Source organism: Rhamphochromis sp. 'chilingali' (genome assembly GCF_963969265.1).
Source record: "Rhamphochromis sp. 'chilingali' genome assembly, chromosome: 22".
In the NCBI taxonomy this organism is placed as follows: Eukaryota; Metazoa; Chordata; class Actinopteri; order Cichliformes; family Cichlidae; genus Rhamphochromis; species Rhamphochromis sp. 'chilingali'.
The window spans coordinates 29,859,645-29,881,770 of NC_137950.1; the positions used below are offsets into that span (position 1 = coordinate 29,859,645).

The 22,126-nt window shown below is 42.6% G+C and overlaps 1 protein-coding gene across 3 annotated transcripts; it reads right to left on the reverse strand.

Moving 5' to 3' along the window:
- Window positions 1-475: 475 nt before the first annotated feature.
- On the reverse strand, window positions 476-21,171 carry LOC308390758 (rac GTPase-activating protein 1). Of its 3 annotated transcripts, none has more exons than XM_080873040.1 (17): window positions 21,098-21,171; window positions 12,937-13,049; window positions 12,535-12,737; window positions 10,558-10,697; window positions 8,650-8,722; window positions 8,519-8,572; window positions 8,295-8,393; window positions 7,572-7,710; window positions 6,801-6,931; window positions 5,067-5,240; window positions 3,411-3,506; window positions 3,011-3,209; window positions 2,846-2,951; window positions 2,371-2,503; window positions 1,439-1,547; window positions 1,159-1,255; window positions 476-934 (listed from the first exon to the last, which is right to left on the reverse strand). In XM_080873040.1, exons 2-17 carry the CDS (start codon window positions 13,025-13,027, stop codon window positions 889-891), a joined length of 1,890 nt encoding a protein of 629 aa, XP_080729166.1. In that variant the 5' UTR covers window positions 13,028-13,049; window positions 21,098-21,171; the 3' UTR covers window positions 476-888. The 3 variants fall into 3 exon arrangements, with proteins under 3 accessions (XP_080729166.1, XP_080729164.1, XP_080729165.1); XM_080873038.1 differs by lacking the exon at window positions 21,098-21,171 and adding an exon at window positions 20,745-20,989; XM_080873039.1 differs by lacking the exon at window positions 21,098-21,171 and adding an exon at window positions 20,402-20,587.
- Window positions 21,172-22,126: the final 955 nt, after the last annotated feature.

Below are 22,126 nucleotides of genomic sequence, written 5' to 3' on the forward strand. Positions count from 1 at the left end.
AGCATCAACAAAACCAGCTAATGTTAGCTCAGCTCAAACTTGAGTGTTGTGGTTGCAGAGAGCGGGCTGGCAAGGTTCGTCAGCCAGCGAGATAGTTATGGGTTATTCAGGAAATTCATGTTCACCAAATCAGAAAAAATGGTGAACAAAACTCGACTTTCTTCTTACTGTTCAATACACAGTTGTAAGAAACCTGATGTAGGAACATATGATGGGTTTACTCATGCCAGCAATGTTTTTGTGTTACTTGGGGAGCGGCTTAGACACAGGAATGCATTTTCAGCTCACTAGCAGTAGAATTTTGGCACCCAGTTATCCTGCTGCATTTATTTACAGGCCATAATACCCATTATTCAGTGAACATTATTGTATTTAGAAGACTTGGTTCACTGTCCGTAGAGTTAGCAGCACACTGCAACATCTAAAACCAAGATGATTGACAGTCAATGCAATTTTTCTTATGTTTAATGTTTGAAGACATCAGTTCTTGCACAGCTGAGGGTCAGCATCACCTGCAGAAACAAAGAAAAAAATATATATACACAAGTAACGCGTTACTGCCCATCTCTGTTCAGAACAGACCCTTTGTTTACTGGGTCATTATCAACGAACTTCATGTGAAACCCAGAGACTAGGAAGGAAAGGAGAAAAAGGTGTCCAGGAAGTAAAAAACCAAAAGGGCTGATCTCGACAGGAAGGAGATCAACGGTTTCAAATGAAATGAAAGTCACAGCAAAGAATAGGACATCACGTTTTATTCCAACTTGTAATTTTTTAAAGTGCCTCGATAACAAACTTCATGTGGTTAGCATGAAATCTATAAAAATGATCATCAGGCCAAGGTCCAGCATTAGTGTGTGCTCAAACAGGTTAGAGGTTCAACATCTGTCAGCTGGGCGACGTGAAGAATTTCCTCGCTGGCTCTGGTCGACCTCTGAGGACAAAACAAACAAACCATGACATGAGAGAACTGAAACAACAACGCTAATATCTTTAACTTGCATTAAAGGGCTGCACTTATACTGGGAAAACTAAAACCCAGAAATTCTCCCAGTCTTAGAACTAAAGTTAATTTTACTAATACGCATCAGCCCCATGATCTTCCTCAGTATTTGCTCAAGAGTTTGTGGATGTTGCGTTAACGCGGCGTGGTCTTACGCATTGGCCCGGTTCCTGACTCGCCCTCTCACAGATCTTCCTGCTGTAGCTTGGTAACTGTTTAACTCTGGAGATGTCAGCGGCTGGAAGAAACGACCTGAGAGGAAAATATTTATATATATTAAAAAACAAAAACAAGGTTCAGTGCTTCCTTCTTTGTATTAAGAGGTCCAGTTACACTGTGAAAGAAAACAAAGGAGGCTGAGGCAGTCGGACGATTCACAGCGATGGTTAAACAGGCCTCGGGTTTCCCGAAAAATTAAAAAAGGTGCACACTCACCTTGCCCTTCACTCTGGCCCATCTTACTGGTGGAGGAAGAGGGGGGGATTTGGCCAATGAGGATACGCCTCCAGTAATCTTCAGGGAGGGACAACAGGCGGCAGACAACCTGCAGTGAGAGCAACGAGAGCACTCAAAATGAACTCTGAAGATGCAGAGGATAGAGAAATTAATACTATAAAGACATTTGAAAGCAGTGTTACCTAGAAACACTTTTCACATTGCATGTGTGAGCCACACAGAAATGTGGTCACAATTGTGAGTTAAGTGTCGTGATATATGGAGATTATTATGCATGTTTTATTTTGCTGGTTTATTGGTGTAATTTAAATCCACAATGTCATGTAAGTTCCCTGTTGCCAGGAGAGTGTATAACACTGTGGACAGTAGGGGGCAGCAGCGTGCTTTGGGAACTGAGTTTTCCATTCTGGCAAGACTGACCAAGCAGCGTGTCGCCTGTGTTCACTTTCTCTCCTGTTTTACAGGATCGTAATCTGGCTACGCGCCCATCATAGTGGGGCCTGAACACATGCACAAACTGTGATACGAAAGCTTAAATCAAGGCAGAATGGACGACATCACTGCTGGACCGAACGGATCACAGGTGGATGCAGAGCTGGGTCAGAGCACGTAGTGAAGGTGTTCAGGAGTGGGCAGGTCGCTAACTGTGCAGACTGTAAAGTCCGGAGCAGAGCCGCCGACTGAGACTGTGTCAGGCCTGAAGAGCCGGGGGGGGGGGGGGGGGGGGGGGCAACAGGGTTAGGGTTACTGAAACTTTTTCTGACTATATAGCAGCTACGAGGTCAGATATCAAATGCTAGCAGTGACCGGTTCAGTCTGTACTTTATCGTGACTGAAACCAACCATTATCCAAAATTCAACTCGATTATCCCCCCCCCCGCCTTCCGGTCTGGATAATTAGAGAGGCTGACCTTCAGCTGAGTGTTGGTGTCTCTCAAGATGGTGCTGGGTGATGGCTCAGGCATCCCGTGACCCACAATGGTTGGGCCGAACACCCGGGACAAGTTATTCTGGTCCATCTGGCACTGAGGACTCCTCATCACCCTCAAACATTAAGAGCAGTTTAAATAAAAAAAGAAAAAAAAAAAAAAAGAGAAATACACACACACACACACACACACACACACACACACACACACACACACACACACACACACACACACACACACACACACACACACACACACACACACACACACACTTTACTTTGGTGATTTATTTATATTACATTAGGTCACAACAGCTGCCTTGAGGTGACCACCTTCTGAAAAAGGACCCAGAAAGCACCAAAGCTCAGAAAGAAAAAGCCTTAAAATCCCAAAGTGCTCATCTGCAGCTCTTCAGGTGTACTCGAATTCTGTGTGGAGACTTCGTGGAAGGACTTACTTGTGTAAATGAATCATGAGGAAGGCAAGGGTGTCCCTGTTGGCCTTTGGCAGCTCTGCTATGGCCTGATACATGGTAGCTGAGCAGTTGTCTTCATCAGTCAGCTCTGAAAAGACGTGACATTAGGCGCTGTCTCAGCTCTGGAATTTAAAGGTCTGAACATACCTGAAGCCTCCATAAAGGTCCTGTGCAGTCTGAAGGTGATCATAGGTTCATTCAGCTTCCTCAGGAAGTCTTTCAGCAGTCCGCAGACCACATGGACATCTTGGACTTTACTGAGCATCAGAGCAGATTTCCCCTGAAGGAAGCAGTCTCTGAGCTCCTTTACCAGACGCTCACCTCCAGGAACTCTGTACAGGCCTCTCTGCAGACACAGGTTAGACATACAGGAAGTGCATGCTGGGGACAGGACTCCAGGAAGTTTTCTTTATCCACATCCTTGCATGCACAGCCCTCTACTACAGGAGGATCCAACCCTCATGTATTCCCAGAGTATCAGAACAAACAGCTGTCTTTATTATTGATACATCCATAAACCCAAATGATCAAAACCGTAACGGCTCACCTCCTGCAGGCCCCTCCTCTCGATTTCGGCCACGCAGTCCACAATCAGCTGAGGCACTCTGGGATGAGTCTGAGGAGCAAAGTCCTCCAACGAGTCCTGAACAAGGTTACTTTATTTATACCCATAGCTAAATTTGCTTTACGGAAAAAAAAGATAGCATTTGGCATCCCTTCAAAAACACACATACCTAATAAAAACCTGACTATAGTACTTTAAACATTTCAAATCGAAAAACAGTTCTTATTTAATTCAGTGACAGCAACACGGACAAAGCTGTTTTTATAACGCTTTGTCCTGCATCTTGGAAATGAAAACCTCCGTCCTGAGGAAAGAAGCTGAAATTCACCTCGTAGAGGATGGGAACCATTTTTAAGGCTTGATCCTCTGTACCTGCTTAGAGTACAGGGAGACTGTGGCTCACCTATCAGACGACTGGACCGTCTCACTGATTCAGCGAGTTTTTCTCTGTGACAGAGGTCTGACTGAACCGTGCCATCAAACAAAAGGATAAAACTGACTGAGAATGTTTTATCATTCATGAAAATATCAAAGTTAACATTTTTCAGTCAGTGTCAAATGAGCACGTTTCCTGAGGCAATAAAGGAGCTGGTGACCCTTTTTACAAACTGATTCGCAATTTTGTTCAGTTTTTCATTGATTATGGTCCCAAGATTTTTATATGATTGAACTTGACTTGCTGACCTTTAATTAAAGTGACTCCGTGCCCATTCTTTTGTTTCTTAAAATCAATAACTTCATCTTTAGTTTTAAATATGTTCATTGGAGATAAGACTCCTCCCACCACTGAACAAAGCCATCAATGACTGGACCGTAGCCAGTTTCACCCTCTTTCAGTAAGCTGACAATAACAGAGTCACCTGCATGTTTAATGATGACACGTGTTTGTATAGAGAGTGAATAATAAGGGCGATAAGACGCACCCTTGGGGAGAACCTGTGGAGGAGAACACTGGGTCAGACTGAACCCCCATTCATTCTAAGTCTTTGTGACCCATTTGTTAAAATATCTACAATCCAGCCCAACGGGTTTTTCCTGATTTCAAACTGATCTAAAAGTCTTGGGGCTGTACAAGCGCAGGCTTTCAATTACACAGCTGTTGTCCAGCTGTTTCACCTCTGTTCCTCACCCCCAACCTGTCGCAGTAGATCGCCTCCCCTCCCTGAGCCCGGTTCTGATGGAAGTTTTTCCTTCCCACTGTCCCCAAGCGTTTGCTCACAAGGCGTCGTCCGATTGTTTTCTGTATCATTGTACGATATAAGGAGTCTTGAGGCAACTGTTGTGATTTTGCGCCGTGTAAATAAAACTGAATTGTATTTCACCTGAGCAGTTAAAGAGCCATCCCTGAAAATAAAATAGCTGTTCAATTTCAAGATGGGATCTACTGGCCTTTCAGAGTTGTGCATTTAATTATCAATTTATGACGAAGGTTTAAACAGTCCTGCACCAGGAACCTTTTTTTCTAGAAATGTCCAAACATACAACAGTAATCGAGTGACGAGCAAAACAGACGGAAACTAAACCAGCTCACTAAAGTCGCCCTGTCGTCCATGAACACAACCAACTGAAATGACTGCCGCAGGTTTATTGTGATGCATATTATGATGTCACAGTGAAGCCCCTCCCTCCAGCTCACACCTTAGCTGCCGTTTGAGTTGTACTTCCTGCCGTGGCATTGAAGGCTGTGCAGCCATCAGCGAACTTCTGTCGGCACTCCGGATGAGCAACCACGCGACAGTTCCTGCACTTCACCACCATCTTACCAAAGCGGATCCTCTTCCCACACGGCGTGCAGGTCTCCGGCCGGATCACCTGGAGGGAAATGACACGTTACTCCATCAGAGGTGATGTCGGAGCAGCTTGAATGTAAACATCAAGGAGGTTGCACCCCATGATGGGAATATCGGCATTACCCTATTGTTGCAATGCTGTTACCAACATGAAAATGCAGCGTGGGCACGAGTGCTGCTGATTGGCTGAGAAAGAGTACAGTAGCCACGGTAAACCAGCCAACTTAAACTTAGGTGTGGGGCGATCGTGGCTCAAGAGTTGGAGTTTGCCTTGTAATCGGAAGGTTGCCGGTTGGAGCCCCGGCTTGGACAGTCTCGGTCGTTGTGTCCTTGGGCAAGACACTTCACCTACCGCCTGCTGGTGTTGGCCAGAGGGGCCGATGGCGCGATATGGCAGCCTCGCTTCTGTCAGTCTGCCCCAGGGCAGCTGTGGCTACACCTGTAGCTGCCTCCACCAGTGTGTGAATGGGTGGATGACTGGGTGTGTAAAGCGCTTTGGGGGACTAGTAAAAGCGCTATACAAATACAGGCCATTTACCATTCACGTACAAACAGATATGGACAGTGAGCACATAAACAACAATTCAAAGGAAGCATTTAAGTGGAAGTACAGACATCACTTTTCTGTCTAAATAAAAAGGCAAGAAACTGTAAGAATGTGTAAGCAATTTGAATCTCATGATACATCACATGCTTCAACAAAACTAGTTGCCAAGAATGAGGGCGATGGTGATGCTAGCAGGCGCAGCCCAAACCCCGATGAGGCTAACACGAGCGCGGAGAATAACAAGGTGACACCATCCAAGCTTGATTTCTCTCCTCCACAAACATCTGTGACACGGACGGAATTAAAACAGCCTGAGCGGCAGGTATGTCATCAAGAACATGCTGCTTTATCTACAGTGGATGGTTGGATGGATGTGGCCAATAAGAATGCTTTATATTTGAATATAAGCAGAGGACATTAAAACAGGAAACTCTAATACGACTCTACCGTGAGAACAGCACTCATGTGACTTGAGATGGATTGTCAAAGACAGCCATGGATGTTACATTTTGATTCCTTAGTTTTGTTATACAGTGAACCTATTTGTTTCAGTATTACACTGAAATCACTTTAGTGTGGAACACTTGTTCGGCCACGACGATCTGACGTTGTGACAGTTTGGCTTATTTAATTTGCTCAAAAAGCATAAAAGTTTTATTGTACACTTATTACATAGCCAGGTGCAGCCTGCTGACGTGGAATAAATATAAAAAAGGTTGTTTTTTTATTGTTCTATTATTACAACATGTGGAAATAATTCCACAACAGTTACATGATATCCAGTCTGTGTCTATAATATCGTCACAGTGACATTTGAACAGTTTAGATTGTGTTTCCTGTTACTTCCTTCTGGTAAGTTCATTTATTTCAATGTATTCAGTTTTATAATAAACTACTGAACATACTAAAATGTATATAGTCAAGTATAGTAAACATTTTTTCAAAGTAACGCAAATGTTACTTTTATATTACCATAACCAAGTTACTAACTCAGTTACTTCCACAAAAAAGTAAATGGCCCAACGCTCGTCGTACCGTCTTTGACACAAAGGTGTGTTTGGAGGCTTTCTGGTCTCTGCCAATGTTCCCGACTTTCTCCTCGACCAGAGCTTCACCCTCAGGACCGGGGACCGAGTCATTGCAGGGAAACCACACCGAGGTCTGGCCTGAAGGACAGAGTGCAAAACACGGGTTTTCTCACCTGTTCTGACAGCAACAGATTAAAAGAAACAAACAAACAAACAAACAAACAAAAAAAAAAAAAGAGGCTAAAAGAGAAACTCAGAACTCCTCTGACTGATTCTCTGATCGGTCGTCTAAAGCATGATGTCCAAAGCAGTCCAACTGTAGTGAACCTGGTAGATCCTCATTCTTTAAAAGCAGAGGTCTTGTCATTAATCCGTCACTGGTCTGGACACATTTGGACATGAAGCTGAAATGAATTAAATATCTATCCATCCAGCATACAGGCAGCCCCTCAAACGAGCCCCCCAGTAAGTAAAATTACTAAAGTTTGGAGTGAAGAGTATGATTCGGTGCTTCAGGACTGCTTTGGTGCTACAAACTGGGTTGTGTTTAAGACTGCACAGACACCTTAATATTGCATGCTCTGTATATATTATGACTGAATGCTGAAACTACTTGCACTTTCAATTCTGTTTACACCCACATATAAGCTACAAGATCTACAAAGCACTGTTTTACTTATTATTACTTTCTTTTAGTTGTGTGAATCGAATCTGCAAAGTAAGAATTCGCTCTGCGAACGTGACAATAAACATCTTATATCTTGAATGTAGAGCTGACCTCCTGCTGAGACGCTACACTCCTGGGTGATAGTCTGGGGAGAGTTTTCGGAGGTTTCCTGAGTGATTCCCAGCACCATGTGGACCTGGCCTCCAGTGTCATTAGAAATGATGGAGGCCTTCACAACGGTCTCCACCTCCTGAGTAAGTTCAAAGAATCAGAGCCACAGGAGAGCCTTTAGAAACATGTTGTTTTATGGCAGTTCCTCTGCAGAGGCTATCAGGATGACTTTCATAGTTTGAGTCAGTGGAGGCATCAGAAACGTTCAGGTACAGCAGGAACAAACAGAACTTTAAGCAGTTAATTCTTTGGTTCATTAATGACTTTGTTGTGGTAGATTTATAATAAACATGGCAAATCACCAGCCACTTCATTAGGTACAACTGTTCAGCTGATTGGTTAATCAGATACTTGCATTAACAATCACACAGCAGTGAATCATTCAGAACAGAAAGTGAGTTAAGTGAGTCTGAACTTAAATTGTTGTTGGTCTGCATTTCAGAAACTGCTGATCTGCTGGGATTTTTCCACCAACCATCTCCGAGTTTACAGAGACAGAAGACCCACCTGTCCCGGCAGCTAGCCAATTGTAATTTCTAATGATATCACTGCCATGTTCCTCCCAGCTCTTTGTTAATCTGCCCCATAAAGAATTAAGACAAGGCCCAGCCGAGTACTAACAAGGCGAGGTCAAGTGAGAACATAACATCTCAGTCGGTTCACCTTCTCCACAGTTTTCCTCTCCAGAAGCTCTGCTGACAAGTTCCTGCCTCTGCTTCGTTTCCTGACCGTAGCACCAACAGGCAGACCCATCGAGGAACGCTGTGGAGAACAGCATATCATCAGAAAGCCAGGGGAGCAGAGGCTGCACCCTGCACCACCGGCGAAATGTTTCCACGCAAAATCTGATGGATGAACAAATAAGTAAATATAGGACAACGTGTTACCCTCCTCTCTCTCGCTCGAGACCTCAGCGGTTGGATCACAGTTGTGTCCAAATCCTGAAACACCATGACAAAGAACGTTAAAGTGTTCTTACACTGCAGGCATGGTGCACGTGTCGGGTTAATGTTCGTACCACATCGTCGTCGGTGCGATCGTAGCTGATGTCAGAGTGAGACAGGAAGGACGACTCATCGATCACAGGCAACCTGACAAAGAGTTTTATCATCTTTAGTGAAAAGTCTTCACTCTGTTTCAAACAGACTTTACAGAGGACTCTGCTTCTTTAACCTGCATTCTCTCTAATGCCCAGCAGGTGGCAGCTCTGACCTTATTACTGGTCCCTGAGCTCAGTAAACTCTTAAGGTCCGATTGAGATTAGAGATGGCACGATACCACTTTTTTATGTCTGATATCTGATATAGTGTTTTTTAATCAATAAAACTGTTTTTTAAATATCTTGCTGCATTTTGTATAAGTTCATACTCAAGTTTAAAAACACAGTACAAACACTGAAGCTATCCTGTTATACCTGTGTGTGAAAAACACACTGCACCCAAAATATTTCATAGTTCAGCAAAACTGATCAATCTAATAAACCTGCTCCATCCTCCCTACTCTGGTATTTTAAAGAGTACTTTGCAGCCCTGTTAGTTAGGTTGTTTAATATTTCTGCTAACTCCCAGCAAAAAAAACAAACAAACAAAAAAACAAAACAAAACAAAAAAAACATAGTGAACCCCCCCACCCTCCACCTCATGGTGCTTAATCGATGTAATCAACTTTAATTTGATGCAGTGTGAAAAAAAATGCACAGAAATAAATTATTTTTCAAGAATAATTAAATAGATTCAACATCTTTCTTCTACAGAACTGCAGACTGCACAGATGGTTCCCAAAGGAAAAAGTAGTACAGCTTACTAGGGTATATTAGACTTAACAGTTACTATATACAGTGATGGACTTCTATACATTTTACATCAGATTAAAACTTTGGGTGTAAGATTCAGATAATTATTTATTAAAAGCTCGACATTTTAATTGAGAATAAGAAAGAAAAGTATGTCTTTGTGCCCCCTTTTCCCTGTTAATGCCCTATCGGCCCCCCTGGCTAAACTTTGCTAGATCCGCCCCTGCACAGTTACCAGCCGTCAGCTGTAGAAAAAGATCCTCGAGTAGAAAGTAATATTAAATAAATTCTAACAACAGCTGATCAAGCTTAAACGTGCTGCTGTTGTTTATCCGCTGGTTTCCTCTTTCTGCTGCAAAAACAAACAAGAGAGACGATCAGTTTCAAAGTAGCAGCAGGGGGGGGGGGGGGGAGAGAGAGAGAGAGAGAGAGAGAGAGAGAGAGAGAGAGAGAGGGGCAGTCGCTCCATATATCGGTGTTTAAGCTTAATGTGGGAATGCTTTACAAACACTCAGAGATGGACTTGCACACTTGCTTTACTTCTCTCTGGGATCACTTCCTCGGAGATGAAATGCTGGTTTGAGGCTACAAACACACACAGCTGCTCTATCACGTGACCACACTGCTGCGACGAGCTACGGTTATGAGCAGAGTTACCCGTGTGGGAAGTTTTGATATTTAATGGATCGATTACATTTTTTATTTCTCTCCGCTATCCGATCCAGTGATTTAGGTCAGTATCAGACCGACACGATACATAATATCGGCTCGGTCCATCTCTAATTGAGATTGTTGATATCATGGTCCTGTTAAAGTCAGAGAGGAGCAGGAGGCAGATTATGGGCGGGGCTACCTGTGATTGCCGTGTGAGCGTACAGGTGCCCTCAGGTGTACCCACAGCATGTTTAATCTAGTTTCAAAAAGGGGTTTTGTTGTTTGTTGTTTATGTTTTTTCTTTTAAGTGGGCTTCATGAATCGGGGGGTGATGTCACAGTAGCTGCTTCCATCTTCTTTATACAGTCTTGATGTTTTATCATTAGATTCATTTCAACAACGATTTAACTTGTAAACCTGGAAAACACTTTCACCAGTGTCGGACTCGTCAGCAAGGACCGTGATTGGCCGCCACCTCACCGTCTGGTGCTCCTCTGCAGTGTCATGTTCCCCCCTTTGTGCTCAAACGTGGCCAAGAGAGACTTCTGCTCATCGTTCAGACAGGCGCTGGATTTCGTGTCGTGGACGAGGATGTCGCACATTAGCTGCATCTGCCTCTGCTGGAAGCACAGGACAGAAGTCTGTGAGCTCCCCCCACAGGCTGAACAGCTCATTATAAACAGACCTGATGAGGGAGAGAGTGATGAAGGCCTACAAACGAAATAAACCATGGTGCACTCATTTTACTGTGTTTCAGTCTGAAAACAGCGAGGCAGTGTAGATCAACGAGAGGCTGACGGAGGATAAATATGCTTTGATTCAGGGGCCATTTGAGTCCATTTTTGGGGGTGCTGAATCAGAGCCATGTTTCTTTTTGGCTGAAAAACATTACACCAGGTAACCTGCAGTGCTGAAACGTGTTTTCCGACGATGTTTGCTGCCCTACAATCCGTCCTGCTCTGTAGTAAAATCAGCGACATTTCACCGCCCTGTTGCTAACATTGAAATGTATACAGCCTGTTTAAAATCTAAAACATAAAATTGTCCGTAGCCTGCTGTTGTTACCACTGTCCTGTTTGAAATGGATACCAACTAACTAACTGGATGCCCATTAACCTTATCACTCCTGTTGTGTGTGTGTGTGTGTGTGTGTGTGTGTGTGTGTGTGTGTGTGTGTGTGTGTGTGTGTGTGTGTGTATATACAGAGAGACAGCCAGGTTCATAATGGATATGAGGAAGTTTTTTCCAAAAAAGGAGCCACATTCAGGTAAATGTGTAAAATCAAATGATCCATCAATAAAGGATAATGTTGGATCAGTGTTTTAGTATTTATATCTTTTATTAGATGATATAGATATCTCTATATAATATTTTGTAATAATTTATTCTGTTTTGGGAGGTTTTTTTTTTCCCATCTGTTTTATATTAAACACACATTAAAAGTGAATCTCTGTCCAAAAAATGCACTCAGTTTACTTTTTACTCACTGTGAGCATCATTCATTATTCTCCCCAGTAATTAAGGTTAGGATATGTATTTTTTGTTTTTATTCCAATCTTTTTATTCCAATAAGCTTGATCAGATTCTATGGTTTTGTTACAGACTTTTCAGAAAAAGTTCTCTTTTCTTTCACAAATGTGGGATTAAATTGTGTTTAAATGTACAAGACAGTGATGTCATGTTTTGTGACGAGGACCCAGGCACCAAGAGGCTTGATGGATTTAAGAATAAAGAAATTTGCAGACTTGCACAGAGATGGTAACATTATGATGACTGATAACAGAGACGAAGACAGCAGACGACGAGGACAGGGAGGACTGACAGAGACGGGGAAGACGTCTCATCGTGACGAGTAAAGTTTATCTTGCCTGGGTGGGCAGCTCTCCTGATGCTCAGCACCCCCAAAGCTCTGATCCTAGAATCACCCCTGCTCTGATTCAAGAAACACCTCTGCTGAAAGAAATCACTGCAAAGAGCTCTGAGGATTCAAACTCAGGTTACTGTGACACATGGGCTTTTTATTTTTAATATCCCCATTTAATTAAGATTCAGGCATAATCTAATGCACTTACACGGGATTCAAACTTTCATGGCATTTCACGTGTATCTTCTGGATTTAGCAGAGAGAAGTGGCTCTGTGTGTAAACTACTGAGAAAAAGCAACCGGGGTTAAGGTCATTGCTGCTCTGAGTTTTAGTAAAATGCAGCATTATGCGGCAGAAGACAAGATTGTGTGTCGGCTGACTGCGCTGTGTGTTTTTCTGTCAGTGCCAAAGAAGCTCTTCGTGTTCTCAGAGCGCATTAACATGGTTTAACTGCTCAGACAGTGAACTAGCTCCAAAACAACAACTGATCCAACAGCTGCAGAAACGTCCCCGTGTTACATGAAACACGAATCAGAAACATGTAAACCTGCCAGCCGTGATTTCCACCTCTAACCTTGAGGTCTTGCCTCACCAGGTATTGGTAGTCGGCCTCCACCTTGTAGCGTTTCTTCATCTCAACGTCCAGCTGATTGCGGGCGTGTTTCAGCTTCACTTCCAGAGCGGCTTTGGCCACGTCCGACTTCACCAGCAGCTCTTTGTACTTCTTCAGCTCCAGCTCGGCGTGCAGCCACTTCTTTCTGACCTCCTCGAAGTTTTTCACCAGCTCGATTGTCTCTGGGAGAGCAGACCGATTAAAAGTGTGTAACTACCAAACCCGTCTTACCTGTCGAATTTTAGTTTGGCATTTTATATAAAAACAGGTCAGAGGTCAGCAGAGAGCGCCCACATGCAGATTTATCCACGAATGAGGTGAGTTTAGGGGTTATGTCATGTGATCTACTGACAGCTGATTGGTGTCGAGTGTTGTTCTCACCCTGCTCAGTGCGCATGCTGTTTTCCTCCATAGTGATCCTCTGGAGACACAGAGCCAGCAGCTCCTCCACAATGACCCGAGACTCCGCCATCAACGACCGGATGTGCCTCCACCTGTCAGAGAGGGCGGTAGCTGTAACGCAGCAGTAAGAGAGCCCAGAGCTCCCAGAGAAGGGGAGGTCACAGCAAAGTCTTGAACCCTTGCTTATTTTACAGCAAGTCCCACTGACACCTTTCCCAGAAACCCGAGCACAAGAAAACAACATGAAAAGCAGCAAACACTGATGATGGACACGATGGATGGAATCAAACCTCAGATCACCTCCCACACTGACGCTTTGAACTCCATACTTCTTTATGATGAAGCAGTGGGCCTGAGCTCGCTCAGTGTCACTGATTACCTCTGCTTCAGTATACCACTCCAAAACAAAACATGGGTTGGTGTCGCTGAAGCAGCACGTTGTTGTGTTGATTTTACAGGTGTGTTGTTGACTTTTGCCATCAACTGCTGGTGTATAACAACAACAACAACACATCAGTGCTGAACACAGTCAGTGAATCTGACTGAAGCATCTTACCAGAAATCTGATGCGTTGTATTATTTCTGTCAGCTAAAAGAATTTCATGAAATGCGATTAATTTAAAAAAGATATTCTTTACCCATTTATCGATTTTACTCTATTTTTGTAACCAGGTAGCATGAGCCATCCCATCTAAGAAGCAGTGACGTGTCCAGCAGGGTGGCCTGGGGGGGGCCACAGGCCACCTCCCCAACCACACTGGCTACCCCAGGTGCCACCCTGAAGCTAAAACGATTAAAATCTATGAAATATCAAATGTATGATTATGTTTTCATAGTGAGGCTCAGATATCCGAGTGTAAGTGAATGCAGCATTGGCTTCTGCACTATGAGCATCATGTTAGCAAAGGTAGGAGGAGCCAAGCACGAAAGACGGCACCGCAGAAAACTATTTTTCGGCAAAACATAGGTTAACATAGCTGGACTGGCCATCGGGCATACCGGGCATTTGCCCGGTGGGCTGATGACTTATTTTCTTTGTAACGGCATGAACAATGAGAGGTGGTGGATTGGCCAGATGCTGGCAGATGTGTAAAAATAACTCAGTTGTTTGGTGGTGGCCAGTGCTGGTCAAGTTACTTGAAAAAGTAATCAGTAACTAATTACTGATTACCTCCCCCAAAAAGTAATCCCGTTACTTTACTGATTACTTATTTTCAAAAGTAATTAATTACTTAGTTACTTTTTAAAAACACGATTTACAACCTGAGTAGCTGATAAAGCGATAGATCTTTCAGCCCAATTCTACTTTTTCTGCATAATCATCATACAAAATGTAATCAAATGGAAAAGTCTCTTTTTAAAACTTGTTTTATTAGTTTTAATCTTTTAACTTTATGCATCAAGCAAAAATTTAATTATCTGCAACATTCTCTGACTGGAAGAAATTAGTTTAACATGTAAACCTATTTTCTGCACATTCCAGCACATAAAGTAAAATATTTTTTGTGTTTACACTCAGTCTTTCAAATAGATGCAAGTAAAACACAGCAGAAAATAAATAAAGTCAAAGACTCAGCGGTCCTGTTGCTCTATTTTCACCTGTAAAGCAGGAGTGGGGTAGGCGGAGGTTTACCCTGGTGCAGGTGTGCCGCGGTCAGTGGAAGAATCCGTGAGTTTCTCTATGAGTTTCCCATTACGTCGTAGCTACTCGGTGCTTGTTGGAAGTTTAGGGTTTTTTTCGCTGTAAAAAGAAGTTTTCTTCCCACGCACAGCGGACACTAATGTTTTTGTCACTTTTTATGGAATCAAACTCAAAGTAAGGTCAGTACTTCCACGCTTTAAACGCTGCACGCTCATACTCTCTCTGCACTCGACATATGATCCATTGTTGATCTGCACACAGCTGTTGTCACGAACGGCGCACTCGCTTACGTCACTGTCGTGAGACACTCTCGCAACAAAATCACGGTTTTAGTAACGCAGTAACGCAGCGTTCCTACGGGAAAGTAACGGTAATCTAATTACCGTTTTTGCAATAGTAATCCCTTACTTTACTCGTTACTTGAAAAAAGTAATCAGATTACAGTAACGCATTACAAGTAACACGTTACTGTCCATCTCTGGTGGTGGCTATGGCGAAGCTTCCACAGAGGCAACAGGTGGATGAGGGAAGGGGAGGCAGGAGGAGGAGGGACCCGAGGCGGCCCCCGGTCCGAGTATCAGGTGAACTGAACTTCAGGTAAGAGGTGCTAGCTAGCATGACGGAGTTTCTATACAGCTGGGTGGGTGCTATGATGTTACTGATAGTGAACTTTATTTTATTCATGAGGTTAGTTAGTAGAGTTTCCAACAGCTCCTTAAAAAATGGGATGGTCCCTCATTCAGAGGAAATATTACACGTTTCGTGTTGAGCTGAGAAGAGACGCAGTTTGTCCCGGACTTCAGCTAGAATGGAAAAAAGACACAAAGCTGGAGTTATTCTGTGTCTTTGCTGCACAGCTGCCTCTTCTTCTCTCATTCTCTCCCCCTCCCTCTCCTCTTTCTACTTCAATCATGAACCTGATCAATGATCAGCTGATCGGCTTTTCTCTCTTGTTTGTTTATCTCCCACTTTGCCAGAAAGAGGAAACCAGCGGATGTCGCGCTAAACAACAGCAGCACGTTTAAGCTTGATCAGCTGTTGTTAGGATTTATTTAATATTAATTTCTAGTATCAGCTGATGTTTGCTGGAGCCACAGCTGTAAAGCTGCTGGTCATGATGGTGGTTTGGATATGTGGTGAGAGGGAAACATGAAGATGAAACCAGGAGATGTCCTTACTGAATCATCAGAGCTGTGATGGAGAAACAGGTTGACCTTTTAGGTGACATGGATGAGTTGAAGTTATGAACTGTTTCTGAGAGACAAATAACACCAGGATCCTTTTCTAAGTAGCTGACAGCTGGTAACTGTCATAACTGCTGCTCGGCTTGGGCTGGCCTGCAGCTCGTCGGCAGAAGTCGTTTTTGTGAACTCCATTGTACACGAAGCGATCTTCACGGGTGGGGGGGCAAAACGATCTGGTCGATATGCAAGATAACTTTAAGACATTTGTCCAATTAATCATGGATGGAACTAACAAACGTTGGACAGCATTCTAAGGGATGCACAGGATGTTAAATCCAGCCTGCAATTCATGGATGGGGTTGTGACCGAGCTGCAAACTGAAGAGAGGCGCATTAAAAGCAAACTTTTTTTTTTTGCCTGTCCCGTTTGGCTCTTTTGCATCATAATTGTTGTCTAAAGGCAAAGAAAGATGCCCAACGGATTTACTTTACCAAATTGACCATCCCAGCCTTGCCGTAATGGCAAGGCTGGGATAAAAGCAAACTAAAAGAGTTTGAATCGGCGGTCAGCAGCATACGCGAGGAACATTTAGAAAATCAATCGAGAAGGAACAACATTGTGGTGAATGGATTAATAGATGAAAAAGCAGAAACGTGGGAAGGATCAGAGGAGAAAGTCCGACACATGCTGAAGAACAAGCTGGGCCTGGATAGTGACAGCATTCAAACTGAACGCGCTCACAGAGTCCGTCCCTACAAGGAAAATGGACGAGCCGGGCCGATTGTGGTCAGACTACAAAGATTTAAAGATAAACAATTTTCTCATCTGCCAAAAAACTGAAAGGTACCAATCTTTACATCAACGAGGATTTTTCAGAGTCCATCAGGAAGAAGAGGAAAGAACTGTTACCACAGCTGAGAGCGGCCAGAGACAGGTGATATTGCCGTCCTGAAATATGACAAATTAATTGTTAAACCGAGGCCACAGAACGCCGGAATTAATATTTAGACTTCAGCAATGTTGCCATTTGTAGCTGTTGAGATCGATCGGTCTGCAAATGTCCGACCTTATACTTATTCCCGGATTCTCCGGTAAAGGTTTTTCAGTGGCTCATGTCAATATTTGTAGCCTTAAATATAAGATTCAGGAAATTCAGTCACTGTTGTCAACAAATACAATAAGTGTGCTGGCTATTTCTGAGACACATGTAGATGCTGCCTTTGAGAATAATGAATTTGAAATAAACGGTTATAAGTTGTATAGGAAGGACAGAAACAGCCCGATACATTAATGATAGCAAAGCAAACTACGTATGGACTTAATGTTTGACGACCTGGGAACTGTGTGGGTTCAGTTACACCCGCTTTATGGCAGGCCTGTATCAGCAGGTTGCTGCTACAGACCGCCGAGTAGCAATATGTTGTATGTAGAACGAATCTGTGAAATGCTGGAAAGAGTAACTGAGGAAAACAAAGACAAGATCTTATTAGGAGACTTTATCAGTTGGTCAGCTCCTTCTTGTCCTTTAGGGAAAAAGTTCATCAGCGTCGGCTTGTTGCCCGTCTCAGATCGTCAACATTCCCACCCAGGTCACGGTCAACACCGTCATAGGTCATCATGTATTGATCATATGTATACAAATGTTCCTGAGCATTGCTCTAATATCGTTTGTTCCAGTTGGTTATAGTGACCATAATATTGTAGGTTTGACCAAGAAAACGAAACCACTGAAAACTGCACAAAAGATTATTTTTCACAGATCATACAAAAATTTCAATGCAGACAACGTAAAGGAAATTCACTGGACTGACACCTGCCTCGAGAGTGTCCCTGAAATGGCATTATCTATGTTTATTGAAAACTTTTGCTACCTGGCTGACAAACATGCCCCCGTATGGAGATGTACTGTTAAGAAGAACTTGGCTAGATAATGAATTTAAGGCTGCAACGTCAGAAAGAGATAAAGCAAAAGCACATAAGTCTGTCAGTCCACAAGAGTGGGCAAGATATCGCGAGTTAAGAAATCAAGTAACTAAATTGAATATGTGCAAGAAGAAAGAATATTATCAACTGAAGCTCAAGGAGGCCGATAAGGACGGAAAGCAGGTGTGGGAAGTTTTAAATATAACGGGTAGAGATCTTGCTCCGGTGGTGTCTCACATCTACACGGGTGGAACGTTTATAAGTGAAGCTAAGGCCAATAATGTTTTTAATTACTACAGCAATAAAATAACACATTTAAAATCTAATATGAGCCGAGGCGATCCCACCTTATCACTTATACAGGATGTTATCGTGAATAATAAGCAAAGCCAATTTAAGTTTGAGGCAGTGAGTGTTGAGATGGTAGAGCGCTTATTGATATCACTTCCTGACGATACATCCTCTGATAACACAGACAGCAAACTGCTCAAAGTTGCAGCCAAGTTTGTGTCCCTATGTCACATATATAATAGATCTTTGGCATGCAGCTCATTTCCATTGCAGTGGAAAGAATCGAAAATAATTCCCATCCCTAAAAACAAGAATGACGTTTTTAATGGTGTCAATAGCAGATCTATTACTGTTCTAAGTAAAATTATGGAGAGGATTGTCTATGATCAAATCCAACATTACCTAACAGAAAATCAGTTACTCGCTCAACATGCCTACAAACCTGGTTATTCCACCAGCTCAGCTCTCAGTCACATAACAGATAACTGGTATAAATATCTAGATAATGGGAATTTGGCCGGGGTGGTATTTTTGGATTTTAGTGCTGCATTTGATAAATCATGATCTTTTGATAGATAAACTACAATGTTATGGGTTTTCACCAGCTGCTTTGTGCTGGATGGAAAGTTTTCTGTCTGAAAGAAGGCAACAGGTTTATTATAACGGTTATTTCTCTGAGGGCTGTGAAATGAACTGTGCTCTACCCCAAGGCAGCTGCCTTGGTCCACTTCTCTATTCAGTCTCCACGAATGATCTGCCGTACGTCCTGGATAAATCTCATCTTGTAATGTATGCTGATGACTCCACCATGTTTTATTCAGCCAGTAGCTACTCTGAATTGACCAGCGTGTTACAACTAGATTTGCTGAACATATTTGACTGGATAAGTAAAAACAACGTGATTTTAAACATGTCTAAATCCAAATCCATGTTAATAGGAAGTAGAGGACGCTTAGTCAACAGCCCACAGCTAAACCTTTCCATAGCTGGATCGGTATTAGAACAGGTCACCCAGACTAAATTACTTGGTGTTACCATAAACCACCACCTTTCATGGTCTCAGCACATCAACTCTGTTATAAGGAAAATGGGACAGGGCATAGCTATAGCTAGGAAATGCTCCTTTTATATCACTTCTTCAATTATGAAAGATGTCATTAATGCACTAGTGTTATCTCATCTAGAGTACTGCTCAATCATTTGGTCTGCAGCTAATAAGACAGATCTGAACTACAGTTAGTCCAAAATAGGGCGGCCGGATTAGTGTTAAGGTGTTCACATTATACAAGTATTGATAAAATGCACGATAAACTTTCTTGGCTTTCTGTACAAGCTAAATTATACTATGGCTTACTTGTATTTTTAAAGAAAGCAATACTGGTAAACACACCACTTTTTTTTTTTTTATGCTCAGCTGCAGCATCCAGATGAAATACATAATCATGCTACACAATTCTCAACTAACCACAATTTAGTAACTCCTCGAGTTAAAAGTAACTTTTTGAAAAACTCTGTTATATTTAAAGCATCTTTTCAGTGGAATAAGTCGCCTTATGCAATTAGAGAATTGGCTTCTATTCATAATTTTAAAAATCACCTAAAAGCCTATTTAGGCAGTTTTTAATTTATTTGTAAATGTTGTAAGAGGGTAATGTCACTTGTAATGGAAATTGTGTATTTTGTTTGAGTGTTTTTTATAATTTTTGATATTTACATGCTTATATTTTCAGAATTGTAAAACCTTATTGTGGATGGAAGAGCCACATTATGTGGACATTTTGCATCCAACTCATTGTGTAACATTTTATTCGGTGGTATTTGATGGTTTGGGCCCCAGGCCAAAGACTAGAAAATATGCTGAAGCAAATCTTCCCTTTGGCTTCACCTGCACAAGTGCCGAGGTAGGTCTCCCTGCAGGGTTGGTTTTCGCTGGGCTCTTCAAATCACAGACAAACAGTATCCCATATTCTTGATTTTTAGTTCACAAACACTCGTTGTAATGACTAACTACTCCTGACATTTTTGAGACGTTAGCTCTTCATACAGTAAAGTTACAGCTGGATACAAATAACATCAGGCTGATCCTGCCACGATTTGTTCCCCCGGTTCAAATCACAGACTAACAGGATCCCACAGCTGTTTATGTTTTTAAACCCATTCTGCACAGAGAGGCGTTTTTTAAAAATGCATTGACAGCAATGTTGAACATTATTACACAGGAAAAAACAACTACACGTAAAATAATGACACCGTGACGCCTCTGCCTTTGTAAATGGAGGGACAGTAACTGCGTGTAAACCTGCAGACAGTCAGATTAACAGTATTTCGTCTCTTTCTGCCATTCTGCAATTCATCTCATGTAAACAATAACGTGGCCACAGCGTGACGTGAAAAAGGCACATACCTTTGATGTTGTGTGACCAACTCTGTATTCCTCATCCACACGTAAACGCAAAAAAGGAGTTTTAAAAAAATCTCCGTTCTCGGTGATTCGCCGTTTACGTGGACGAAACAGCTGCGTGTTCAAAAACACCCGTGTAGGTGCGGACGCAGCGTAAAAGAGTTAGTAGTTTATTTTATTACTACCTGTAATTTATTGCAGTTTACTTGTATTTGCTTAATTTTTTAGTAAGTGTGAAATAAACCGCAATGGAGTTTGAAAACAAAGTGTGTGTGTGTGTGTGTGTGTGTGGTTGGAGGATGTGTTTGACACTTTAAGAGCCGATGCCATCAGAGCACACACTTACTGTGCAGTAACACGGAATTGCTGATTCCAGTCTTCTTCCACTCGAGATTTGCACATTTCGTTTTAACCCTAATTATGTATTTTTGTGACAGGTGACGTCACCTTCCTGTCAGACACGTGAAAACAACCTGAGGACGGCCAGGACATTAAAGCAGCAGGTTAAATAACGTTTATAAATAACGTATGGCAGCCTCGCTTCTGTCAGTCTGTCCCAGGGCAGCTGTGGCTACACCTGTAGCTGCCTCCACCAGTGTGTGAATGTGAGAGTGAATGAATAGTGGTATTGTAAAGCGCTATATGAATCCAATCCATTATTATTTTCGATGTGCACAGCGCAGAAACAGAGACACTGACCTGAGTGACGCAGAGTTTCACGTCCAGGACACGTGCACAGGCTTCAGTCACATCGTGGCCACAGACGTCACAGCAGCTGTTTCTTATCACTGATCAATAACCCCGCCCTCACCTGTCTAGCTCTGCAAGGCAGGTTTATGCAGGAACGATCGGGGACGTGACCTCACCGCAAGTCCCCCCCCCCCCAACGCTCAGCGAAAGACGGCACGAAAATAAAATGGATAAAACACAACAACAACAAAAAAACAGAATACATGTTAGATTTGCTTAAAGAAAATCTGAACATATTTAAACGATGCCTTCTCTGTGCAGTTAATGAATGGTGAAATAAAAACGTCATTCAGGCTTTTACAAGTCAGCAAGTGCAAAAAATACTTGAACTTACAAAACCTCTTAAAACCTCTATAAGAACTTAAAAACCTCTGGAATTAAATAATGATATAGAAATAATGTAAGAAAAGTTACCAGTAACAAAATATTTTCCTCTCCTTTGAAGTTTTACTGAACAAACAAAAGTCTGAAATATGCCACAGTACAGGATTTCATCAACAGCTTCTAAGAGCTGTGTTGGAGTCTGGAAATGCTTTTTTTTAGAAACCCCCAGAAGTTGATTCTGTTCATCTGGACGTAGCGTTTTGTGGGAGAAACGTTTCATCATCATCCAGGCGACGTCTTCAGTCTCAGCTGACTGCAGGTTTCAATTGTATAAACAGTACATTTGCATAATGACTGAAACCAGCCCACTGAAGGAACCATGGGCTGGGCCAGCCTCATCTCAGTCAATGATTGTGCAAAGCTCTATCCTTGTCTTTGAGCTTAGGATTCCTGACAAGGCGGAGTGTCTCCGCAGTTGTTCTGGGACTTTTAGACTCACTAGTTTTCTCTCCAGTGCCGTTGAACTCTTTGCTTCCTACCTTCCTGCCAGGCTTCTTCTGTGTGGCTGTTTTTGAACTCCTCGATCACTCACTCCAGTTCTTCACGGTCGACAACACTGCAATAACTTTTTACATGCATCTTTGTGAGCATCAA

Coding starts and splice junctions, on each gene's coding strand:
- LOC308390758 (XM_080873038.1), bottom strand. CDS start 20,800: ATGTGCAAATCTCGAGTGGAAGAAGACTGGAATCAGCAATTCCGTGTT. Junction 8,723..10,557: donor CTGCAGAGGAGCACCAGACG/GTGAGGTGGCGG, acceptor ACTCTTTGTCAG/GTTGCCTGTGATCGATGAGT. Junction 8,573..8,649: donor ATCGCACCGACGACGATGTG/GTACGAACATTA, acceptor ATGGTGTTTCAG/GATTTGGACACAACTGTGAT.